The 12,243-nt window shown below is 50.0% G+C and overlaps 1 protein-coding gene across 2 annotated transcripts in view; it reads right to left on the bottom strand.

The window, feature by feature from the left end:
• SH3RF3 (SH3 domain containing ring finger 3) overlaps window positions 1-12,243 on the bottom strand; it is a 162,116-nt gene that overhangs the window by 62,583 nt on the left and 87,290 nt on the right. For both annotated transcript variants that reach the window (XR_015136850.1, XM_086326729.1), the window contains exon 3: window positions 7,976-8,071. Coding sequence is in view for 1 of the 2 variants with exons in the window: in XM_086326729.1 (XP_086182855.1) it covers window positions 7,976-8,071 (96 nt within the window). In the remaining variant the exon portion in view is untranslated. The remainder of the gene's footprint in view (window positions 1-7,975; window positions 8,072-12,243) is intronic.

The raw sequence follows: 12,243 nt of genomic DNA, 5'->3' as shown, positions 1-12,243 counted from the left end.
ATCTCTCCATGCCAAGTCTGCTTTCACCTTATTGACTATGCCAAAGCCTTTGACTGTGTGAATCACAATAAACTGTGGGAAATTCTGAAAGAGATGGGAATACCAGACCACCTGACCTGCCTCTTGAGAAACCTGTTGCAGGTCAGGAAGCAACAGTTAGAACTGGACATGGAACAACAGACTGGTTCCAAATAGGAAAAGGAGTATGTCAAGGCTGTATATTGTCACCCTGCTTATTTAACTTCTATGCAGAGTACATCATGAGAAACGCTAGGCTGGAGGAAGCACAAACTGGAATCACGATTTCCAGGAGAAATATTAATAACCTCAGATATGCAGATGACACCACCCTTATGGCAGAAAGTGAAAAAGAACTAAAGAACCTCTTGATGAAAGTGAAAGAGGAGAGTGAAAAAGTTGGCTTAAAGCTCAACATTCAGAAAACTAAGATTATGGCATCTGGTCCCATCACTTCATGGCAAATAGATGGGGAAACAGTGAGTGACTTTATTTTTCTGGGCTCCAAAATCACTGCAGATGGTGATTGTAGCCATGAAATTAAAAGACGCTTACTCCTTGGAAGGAAAGTTATGGCCAACCTAGATAGCATATTGAGAAGCAGAGACATTACTTTGTCAACAAAGGTCCATCTAGTCAAGGCTATGGTTTTTCCAGTGGTCATGTATGGATGTGAGAGTTGGACTATGAAGAAAGCTGAGCGCCGAAGAATTGATGCTTTTGAACTGTGGTGTTGGAGAAGACTCTTGAGAGTCCCTTGGACTGCAAGGAGATCCAACCAGTCCATCCTAAAGGAGATCAGTCCTGGGTGTTCATTGGAAGGACTGATGTTGAAGCTGAAACTCCAATACTTTGGCCACTTGATGGGAAGAGCTGACTCATTGGAAAAGACTCTGATGCTGGGAAAGATTGAAGGCAGGAGGAGAACAGGACGACAGAGGATGACATGGTTGGATGGCATCACTAACTCGATGAACATGGATTTGGGTGAACTCCGGGACCTGGTGATGGACAGGGAGGCCTGGCGTGCTGCAGTTCATGTGGTCTCAAACAGTCGGACACGACTGAGCGACTGAACTGAACTGAAGGAGGCCCACCCAAGGGGCAGGTAACCCCATATCCACGGCCAAGGTCCACCCCTGGGGCCACATGGAATCTGCAAAAGATCCTTTTCCCCAACTTATTTCTCAGACACAGGTCCATCCAGACCCACTGTCAGACTTGGGGCTGAGCCTGGGCTTTCTGGGCAACTTTAATGCTCACTGAAGTTTCTGAGTCACTGACTGGATGGGATGAGTCGGGGTGGGAGGAGGGAAGTTGAGCAAAGGCACCTGTTGAAACCACGGCCAAGGGAAGGGCAGGCGGGAGGGTGCCCAGGGCGGCCTGAGGCGGGGGGTTGCTGAGGAGCCTGTGTCCCTGAGCAGAATGCAGAAGAGTAGACGGCAGCTGAGGACACAGAGATTCCAAGCCTGGCGGCATCCAGTGGGGGGAGCTCAGTTGGCTGAAAAATGGCCCCATCCTCACGTGCCTGGTTTGCAGGGTCACTGCTGCCCACGTGGGGAACACGCGATGGGAAGGGAGGAAAGACGCTGGCGCCTGAGCAGAAACAGTCAACGCAGCACAGCCGGCAGCCATCCCCATGCTAGGCGGGCTAAGGCCCCAGGAGAGGCGTGGGCCCCACCGGCAGCCAGGCCGGGCTCCTCCCTGCATTTCAGCTCCAGGTTGCCACACTGTCATTCCGCTGGTCTACGGAAGATGGACATTCACTCGTGTCAGCGCCTCTGCTTTCTTCTTGGCCCTCTTGCAGCTGGATGGCTCCAGAGAGGCTGGCAGTTCAAGGCCCAGAGGGACTGGTCTCACAGGCCTTGCTAGGTCCCTGTGTGCTAATACGCAGGCACGCTGAAAGGGTCCCAGCTAAGACCTTGGTGATGGCTGGTGGCTTAGTCCTTATATAATAGTTTGACTTCTATGAAACACTGGCCCACAGCCAAACAACATTACACAAATGAACTAACTGCCTACTGTGTGCCGAGTACTATGCCAGGACGAGAAAGGAAAGGAATTGTCATTGGTCTGGCCTCAAACTGGCTCCCTATGCAGCTGTAGAGACAGGATGACAGGGAATATACCTGTTTACATGTTACCTTGTATGTATCACATTGTAAGATGTAACTTCACAAACAGTTCAAAAAGTGCTACAGGGGAGAGCGGTCAGGAAGAGCTGGTAGCTATGCACCTACTGGCCTCTGTGGAGGACCCAGGACCACATCCCATTGCTCGGATTGTGCCTTGGGGTGCACACCTGAGGGACACTGAGGTCCTTCTTTCTCTGATGGAGCCCCGTCAGCTCCACCCGCCTTGTTCCCTCACCCAGCCTGCCCTGTGGTGACTGGGCATCACCTGTAAGGGAAGCCCATTAGCTCTTCATAAGGCACAGTCTGAACCTGGACACAGAAATGTGGGCAGAGCTCATGTCCAGGTCCAGAGGGGGAACCCCCGCCTCAGCTGCCCACTGATGGTGCTCATGAGAAACAGGACATGAAGAAGAAAACGGAAAAACAAAACAGAGCTTCAAGCACCATCACATCTCCCCAGTGTTCTGTGGCAGGGACCCCTGAGCAGCTCCTCTCTTGTTTCTTCCTTGGGACTTTGTCAGGTCACCTCTGGTGTGGCAGAATCAGGGTGGCGTGAGAGTCAGGAGCTGGGTGAGGAAGCAGGGGTTACCCTGGCTCGGGAGACATGGAGGAGCCCCACCCCCCGGCCCACCTGGAGTGCTGGTCACAGAACAGTGTTTGGACGTGGTTGTAACCTGTCTCCATGGAGAACAATGACCCCAGAGAGTTGCACCTGGTCCTCACTTCTCTGGTGGAAGCTGTTTACTCTAGGCCCTGAGCTGAGGGGCCTCAGCACGGGAGAGCCACAGCTGACCCACAGACTTCCTGTTCTGCAGAAAATACCTCTCGGGGATCTTAATTTTATCATCCTTGTTTGTCCCCAACTACAATTATATCAGTTACTGCAATATAATTGACATACGACACTGTGCTAAAGTATACAAATAATGGTTTGCCACCCTTATTTCAAAATTCTAATCCATCACAGGTTCACAAGAAGGAGCAACAAGGACCATGTTTACCCTCTCCTCTGAAATGCTAAACACAGGTTAAAGAAACACGGCTTTCAGACATGGAACACTGGCCAGTTGAGGAGTGAAGAACCTCATACACCGCAGGACACGCAGTTGAAAACATAGCTTTAGAAGGGCGTCTAATCAGCCCCACACTGAGGCGCCCTCGTTCTGCCTAACAAGCTATGAGCAAGGCACGAAAAGCATCACACAGCCTCTCCGTGCATAGCTCAGTACATCCCAGGACGGCATGCAAATGCTGGTAGGCATGCAAGAACACCCCACATCCGAAAAGGCAAATTCACAACACCGCATCCCCTCAGAGGTGCTAGGCAGGCAAAGCGGTAGGGAATGCAGCCCGTAAACCAACTGGGTCAGTATTCACAGGGCAAGAGGTCATCAGCGGACCTAGAACCAGAACCAGCCAGAACCCAGAGTCGGTGGGGAAGCACCAGTGGACACCCCGACCACACTCCCCACGTCCGAGCAGCGAGGCCAGTGTGCACATCAGGAGACACCCCAAGGACACGAGGAAGACGCCATCCATCTTCTAAAGACCAGTTCCCTGGATACCCAGCCCATCCGTCCGTGGCACAGAGGCCCTGTCCATTTGTCCGTCCATCTATCTGTTGGGCACATGCTTCCCATGTGCCACTCCACCAAGGCCGCTTCCTACGTTCTTCCACACAGGTGGGGCCTGAAGCCCCAGAGTCAAACAAAACCCTCTAGGAAAGAATGGGGCAGGGGGGTGGTTGTTACAAGATGCCCCAGGGAGATTCTGGGGCCGGTTCTACCCACCCACCTGCTGGCCATGAGGGAGGCCATGCGATGGGAGAGTCTCAGGAATAGCTGCCGCCACGTGAACGCACCTCGAGCTTCACAGTCAATCGTCCAGATGTGGCTGCAAGTTGCTGGTTTTGAACTGATTCATCAGGCCACTAGCCTGGGGGCCTGGGGGTCTGCATGGCTGCCCAACAAGGGTCCCATCCCACTGACTCTCTCTGGAGAACCCACCTGGCTGCACACCTTCCCTGACCCTCTAACAGCCTGACGGTCACACAGCCATCCCCATGTCGGCCAGGGCCACTTCATAGAAGCTGGCAATGCTGGTCGTTTGTAGGTAGGAAAGAAAGAAAAAGTAGCTAGAAGAGGCCCTTTTCTGAGAGAGCCCCTCTGCTCAGAGTCACTGCCCTGACTCCCTGGGTGGCTGAGAGAGTGGGAACGGCTGGCCAGGTCCCTCAGATGCTGTGAGGGCCTCCCATCCCTTCCAGTGGCCTCAGGTAGCCTGTGGGTCCAGAGTCGGACCAGGAGAGCAGCCTTCCAGCACCCCTCAACATCCCCCAGTGAGAGCAGGAAGTCAGAACCCCACCTCCCAGAGCTATGCATGCCCAACATGCAGGGTTTCTTTTCCAGGAGCTGTGCCCTCCAACCAGGGACACCCCAGCAGGTCTATCCACCTGGATCCCAAGTACACCTAGGGTCTGTGGAGGCACTGAGGTTTGGATGGGGCTCAGAGCTCCTGTGTCTTTCTGTTTTTCCTGAGCCTGGGCGTGGACCTTCCACTAGAAGCCAAGGACCCTCCCCAGCCTCCTCCCTGGAAACACTCTGCCTGCCCCAGGGCCTGAGACAAAGGTGAAGAAACAGCCAGCAGTTACTGGGTCAGCAAACCCCATGTGTGCGGGGCAGCCCGCACCTTTGAAACAGAACAGACAGCTTCAACGCTGTTTGTCTCCAGGGATGTTGGCAGCTCTGATACCACAGTTGGAGATGGATGCTCAGAATAACATGCTCTCTTCATAAGGCAAAGTGACAAGGAGACGATAGTGCTCCAGGAGCAAGAAAGGCCAAGTTCAACATCGCAATTAGCGGAGGCTCAAGCGACTTCCACAGCAATCATCGCGCTGAAGACCAAGCCTCTCACATGGGAAGCAGTTGCCATTAGCAACCATACCATTTTGGGCATTACATCTATTTGGCTAAATCAAGACTTGAGTTTTTGCTTCCATCTTTTCCCGGATCTGTAAATAGCACCAATCAGCCTCAGGGATCAGCCGAGGCCTGCAGCAGCACCAGCAGACGGAGGCTTGGATCCGGTCCCAAGGTCAGAACTCTCTGGAAGCCCCCTGCCCGGGATGAGGCTGCCCCCACTTTCTGGGGCTCACCCAGCCTCCCCACCTCCTCATCCAGGATACAGGCATCTGCAGGTACCCCACGGCCATGGGAGATCAGGGCGGATCCTGATCCCAGCGTGTGGGGCAGCAGAAGGGGGAGCAGGAACCAGAGGATAGGCCCACCAGATACACACATGGCTCCAGGTTCAGGACACAGGCTCTCAACAGACGCCACTATGGACGCGTCCATCCAGCTGTGTGGACGGATGGACGCGGGCAGCTCTGATGGATATCGAGGGTCAGTGGGAGGGAGACAGGACTCCTGCAGCACCACTATGGACACCCCCACCTCCACCCTCCAGCCCCTCACGCCCACGTGGAGCCCCTCACACCCACATGCAGCCCTGGGCTGCAGCCTGCAGCGCACAGCTCTCTCCTCTGGGCTATGTCCTCTCCTCCTTGAAAGCCGCCCTCATCGATCACTGCACCTGCTCTGTGGCTGTGGTGCCCGCAGCCGCACATCTGTCCTCTGGCATGTCCACCTCTGCTCGGCTGACTAGGAGCCTGCCCAGCCTCCACGTCTTCCTTGGTTCCCTGCCCCTCATGGGTCTCAACACCTCAGGTGAAGTCCCCAAATCACCTCCTACTGCGTCCTGAACACTCTTGACAAACAACCTTCTGCGGAGAGGCTGAGATGAGGACAGCTGGGCGCAGACCTTCAATGCCCCCTCCTCATCTCTTGTTCCTTCCGAGACCCTCCTCTCCAGCCACCTCCTCCCTGAGGGCAGTCAGGTCAGCCCCTCTACCCCTGGGGTGTGGGCGACCCTATCTGTGATGGAGCTCCTGCTGCAACCGCAGGTGGGGCTGACCTCCACCCCATCTGTGGGGACAGTGAGCCCCATCCAGTCCTCAGGGCCCTGGGGACTCAAAGACCTCCCACCTTGGCCTGGTCCACCAGAGCAGGCCTAATATGTTTTGGCTCTAAGACTCCAGAGTCACCCCTAGGCTCCTCGCACCTCCTCAGAGTCTCCCACTCCCTGCTCACCTCTGCTTCCAGACTTCTCCCCCTCCACAGAGTGGTCTTCCTGGGATCAGCTCTTCTCACTACAGGGCAGGGGTCCCCGGGGAAGCTCCTGAGCCGTGCTGGCCCCTTGCGCAGAGGCGCAGCCGCCTCGGCCCTCCGGGTGCAGATTCCAGTGACCGTCCACAAGGACGTGAGGATCCAAGTCAATCGGCCTCCAGGGGCCCAGAGCACAAAATGAGGAAACACTGGGCTCCAGTTTGGGGCATCGTGATAGGCTCTTAGGAACGTCCCATGGCTGTCTCTGAGTGGCCCCTCGAGGGTCTGCCTAGGAAGAGGTTCTACTGACTAAAGACATCGGTGGGGTCTGACTCTGCACATCTGGACGGCGCTGGGTGGTTTCTGGGTCTGAAGCAGTAGGATGGAGACCACCCCAGGCACTGGGGCAAATGCACAGGTGAGGACAGGGGTCCATACCAGGAGCCAGAGGGCAGAGTGTGTGCCCCTGAGTGCCCCTCACGAGGTGCCAGAGAGGAGCATGTACGTGGGTGTGGCCTTACTGCTGGGGAGGGTCTCAGAATTTCCTGGGCAGGTGATCCAGAGTGAGTGTGAGAACTGCAGGGGGCAGGACATTTAGGAAATGGAGGGAAAGGGCCAGAAATGTGGCTGGAAAAGCAGAGGAGGCCAAGGTGCAGAGAGCCCTGGCTGCCTGCCCCAGAGAGCAGCCTCCATCCTGCAGGGCCCAGAGCCCACTGGCCCACAGGGCTCAACAAAGGCAAAGCTGGCCACATCCCGGGAATCATGTGCAGCGCACCCTGAACTGGGGACCGTGGGCTCTGAGTGGGGGCACTGGGAGCCGAGTCAAGAGACGTCCACCTGCGATCGCAGTCGGCTCTGAGCCTCTCTGTTGGCTCATCGGTCGCATGGGGGCAGGGGATGCAGTCCTGGTGTTCATGCTCTGGATGTGTGAGAGGCGGGACGAGGACTCCTCAGAAGGGTCCAGGGTGCAGGCACCGCCCACGGCAACCAGGACTTGAAAGGTCAAAGGTTGTGGACACTCCCCACTTGGCCACTGCCCGTGACACATTCACTGGATACCTACGGCACATCAGCCATCAGCCCCAGAGAAAAGGCAGGAAGCCCCAAGTGTGCTCCACTCCAGGAACCGGCCGCTGACCAGCCACTCCAAACCTGGAGTCCGGGACCCTCAACATCTGTTTGGCTGCTGGCAGAATCAGGCGCAGGGTGTGGGCGGGGGAAGGGGGCAGGTGCCTCTGGGGGAAACCCAGAGAGTCTTGGAGAAGGAAACAGGGCTCAGGCTCAGTTGTAAAGAGAGAAGCAGAAGTCCACAGGGGAGCCCTGCCTCCTGCCACATGGTGAGACAAGGGAGTGACCCACAGGTCAACCCCACCTGAATTCAGAAGACTGTGGGGCAGCTTGCTTCTCTTTAGAAGAGGGGCTCCAAGACCAGGGCACCCTGGGGTCTAGTGAAACAAACCACAAAGGGCAAGAGAAGGGTTGGGAGTCTGGCCTCACCTCCACCTGCAGGCAGTGGGGTTAGGGCACTGTCTCACCTCCAGGTACAGCAGCGGGAGGGGCTGGGGCAGGGCCTCACTTCCAGGTACAGCAGGGGGCAGAGCTGGGGCAGGACCTCACCTCCAGGTACATCATGGGGGCGGGGCAGTGCGGGGGTCTCACCTCCACGTATAGCAGTGGGAATATCCCGATCTTGTCTCTCAGCTTTCCCTCTGCCCAGTTGTCATCCACTCTTCTGATTACGGTCAAGACTTCATCCTGGAAGTGGCCCATGGAGACAAGCCCAGGGACATGCACAAAACAGACACAGAAACAGAACCAAGAGATCAGTCAGTGTCACTGATGCCAAGGGAAGACTCTAAGTGATGACTTGTTATGAGATCTGACATGAAAACCGTTCATCCCCACATCTTCACCCGTGATCGCTTTTCCTCTCTGGTATTGATTAGAGGCCAAGACCCTCTGAAGGAAGTGTATGGCAATTTACAATCTAGTGAGCACTTTAAAATTCATGTTCCTAATAATTACTTATGGATAAGATTGTTTTCAATAAATATAAATTCAACTAATCCTTTCTGTGTTTCTACCTCCATCAAAGCACAAAATATGACCCAATCCAACTCCTTTACTTAGAGTCGTGGAAGTCTGAACAAGCCTGTTAAATTCTTGTCACGCCAGACATTATCAAGGATAGAGGCAGAAGGTGGACAGAGGTAGAGACAGGAGGGTCGTGAAGCAGGGAGACAGGTGGCCAGAGAGGGTGGCCCCACCTAATGCCCACACAGGTGCCCAAAGCTGATAGGACAGTCAAGGGTGGCAGAGGACGAGGAGCAAGGGGACGACCTGCCTGGTGCACCCACAGGTGCAGGGACAGCCGACAAGGTGGGGGCGGGATGAGGAGTGAGGGGATGACTGGCAGCAGCGAGCGTCGGGCCCGGGCTGGTGAGGCCAGGGGAACAGTGGAACCATTCAGGGGCGACCAGGAGAGCCCTGTGCCCACAATGAACTCCACTCAGATTCAGCCAAAGGGTGGCGCCGAGATCCTGCCGATGGTGCAAAGGAAAAGAATCGCAGGCTTCTTATAAGTCAGCGCTTTTGCAAAAGCAAAATAAATCAAACAACAAAAAAAAGACATTTAAATTTGTAAAATTAAAAAGAAAAAAAATGCCAGATTAATTTTGGTAAAAAAAAATAAAATACACAATATCCACACTGTTATTTGAGACTGGTCAAGAAACTAGACCGAAAGAAATAAAAGAAAAAAAATAGGAAGTATAAATACTGGGAAAAAGACCATACAATTTTCTACCTAGAAAAACAGTATCAATTAAAAATTAGAATAAGTAAGAACTTGAGAAAGGCTGCTAATTTTAAAATAAATACATAAAAATCATTGGTTTCCCCATCTACCACCAATAATCAGTTAGAAAATGTGATTAAAATTGGCTGATCATTAAAAAAATAAAGTCGATTCTCTAATTCACTGTATATGCTAAAATTAATTCCATAAGTATTAATGATTTAAATGTTAGGGAAAAGAAAAAAAAAACCTTGAAAGTCCAAGAAGAAAATATGAATAGATGTTTAATCTTGAACTGGGGGTGGTCATAAGAGGTAAATAACAAAGATTTGGCTAGAGAAAAATGAAGTTCTCTACGTTAAAAACAGAAGAACAAGACAAAAAGGCAAATACTCTAGAAAAACACTTGCAGGGAACTCGAAGGAAAGACTGAATATTCTTGCTACAAGAGGACTTAGAAAAAGTCTCGAAGGAAAGACTGAATATTCTTGCTACATGAGGACTGCAGGAAAAAGAGATAAATACCTTAAAAGGAAAACAGGCCAAGGGCAAAAAATCACATAATTTACAAAAAGGAAGAAAAGCAAACTGTTGTTAAATACATTTTAAAATGTAATACCTAACATTCAAAAAGTACAACTTTAGAGAGGAAAATTCCTTCTCTCCTCTTTGTTCTTTGGGTGTCTATCAGATAAGCAGGGATGAACAGAAGCCAGCCAGTGTGGTCAGTGTGAAGTCTACAGGCACTTGACCACTGCTGTCAGGGATATAAACTTATGGCAGCAGTTTGGCAAGTCCTATCAAATGTGAGAGCCTGCATACACACTGACCTGAAAGAACATTTCTAGAGCCTCTTTCTTAAGAAGATCAAAGACACGCAAGAAGATTCAGCTCTGAGCATGCTCATTACAGTGTTTGCTCAACTAGAGAAAAACTAGAGACAAATGTACAAAGAGGGCTAGTTCGATAACTCATGGTATGTCCACCAATATAACGCCAGTCACCCAGGGCTGCCTAAGGAGGATGGGAAGGTGGAGATGCTCACAGTCTGGAGGTGCAGCAATTCAGAAGATGGGACCCTAAAAACAGAACCTCTCTTCCCCCACTAAAAAGCCAATTTACAGCAGCACTTTTCACGTGGTACATTGTGTCTGAATACCAAAAAGGAAAAAAATCACTGCTGCTGCTGCTAAGTCGCTTCAGTCGTGTCCGACTCTGTTCGACCCCATAGACGGCAGCCCACCAGGTTCCCCCGTCCCTGGGATTCTCCAGGCAAGAACACTGGAGTGGGTTGCCATTTCCTTCTCCAATGCATGAAAGTGAAAAGTGAAAGTGAAGTCGCTCAGTCGTGTCCGACTCTTAGCGACCCCATGGACTGCAGCCTACCAGGCTCCTCCGTCCATGGGATTTTCCAGGCGAGAGTACTGGAGTGGGTTGCCATTGCCTTCTCCAAAAAATCACTAGGTGTCCTAAAAGGCAAAAAATAGTTTGAAGACAAAGAGCAAGCATCAGAACCAGACTTAGATATGGAAGGAATGTTGGAATTATCAAACAGGGAATTTAAAACAACCATGGTTAATATGCTAAGGGCTCTAATGCATTAGGTAGGCAGCATGCAAAAACAGGTAGGCATTGCAAACTGGCAGGTGGTACCTCCTAGAAAGAACTGCAAAGAAATGCTGGAGATCAAAAGCACTGCAACAGAAATAATGACTTTTAGAGGCTTATTAGTAGATTTAACACAGCTGAGGAAAGAGTCTCTGAGCTTAAGGATGTCTCAATAGAAACCTCTCAAACTGAAAAGCAAAGAGAACAAAGACAAAAAAATAAAAATCCATAACAGAATGGAATATCCAAAAATTGTAGGATAACTACAAGAGGTGTAATATACACATAATGGGAATACAGGAAGGAGAAGAAAGAAAAAAATAAACAAAAGAGAAATAAAGACTTTCTGAGACAAACAAAAATTGAGGAAATTTGTTGCCAGGAGACCTGCCTTGCAAAAAATGTTAAAATAAGTTCCTTAGAAGAAAAGCTGCATAGGTCAAAACCTTTGAATCTACATAAAGAAAGAACATTGGAGAAGGAATAAGTGAAGGTAAAAGAAAAAATAGTTCACAATAATAACAGCAACAATGAATCTGATTAAGTATACCTATCTACCTACCACATATATGCATATCTATGTATACATAAGTATATATTACATAGTATGTAAGCATATTGGAGACGGGCATGGCAACCCACTCCAGTATTCTTGCCTGGAGAATCCCGTGGACAGAAGAGCCTCGTGGGCTACAGTCCATGGGGTTGCAAAGAGTTGAACATGACTGAGTGACTAACACACACACAGATGTAAGTATATATATTATGTATATTGACATCCACGTTAAATGAGTATCAGCAATGATACAAAGGACAAGAGGAAGTAATTAGGAATATTTTATTATTATAAGGTACCCACACTGTACAGTGTCATTTGAAAGTGGACTTGGATTAGTTGTAAATGTGTATTGCAATTTCTAGGGAAACCACTAAAAAAATTGTTTTAAAGGTACAACTGATATGCTAAGACAGGAAAGAAAATGCAATCATATAAATTGCTCAATCAAGACTATAAAAGGCAAAGGAGAGTAGAAAACAAAATAGGAACAAAAATCAAAGACAACAAATAGAAAACAAAGGTGGTAAATATTAATCCAACAATATCAACAATCACATTTAATAGCAATAGTCTAAATGTACAAATTGAAAGAGAATGTCATGGTGGATTAAAAATAAACAAGACCCAAGCAGATGTTGTCTACAAGAAACCCACTTTAAATATAAAGATACGTATAAGTGAAAAATAATGAGATAAGGAAAGATATACCACACTAACACTATTCAAAAGAAAGCTGCAATAGCTATAAAGGAGAAACAACACAAATCACTAATATTAGTAATGAAAGAGGGGACATGACCACAGATACCTTGGGCATTAAAAAGATAATAAAGAAATATTATGAACAAATCTATGCCCACAGATTTAATAAACAAAATGGGCCAATTTCTTTAAAGACACAATCTGCTGAAATTCACACAAGAAAAATACTAATAGACAATCTGAATAAGTCTATATCTGTTA

This window comes from Bos grunniens, chromosome 11 (genome assembly GCF_055505025.1).
Source record: "Bos grunniens cultivar Pamir isolate PY7600 chromosome 11, Bosgru_T2T1.0, whole genome shotgun sequence".
In the NCBI taxonomy this organism is placed as follows: domain Eukaryota; kingdom Metazoa; phylum Chordata; class Mammalia; order Artiodactyla; family Bovidae; genus Bos; species Bos grunniens.
Note: the sequence above shows the minus strand (reverse complement) of the source record. Positions and strands in the feature narration are given on the sequence as shown.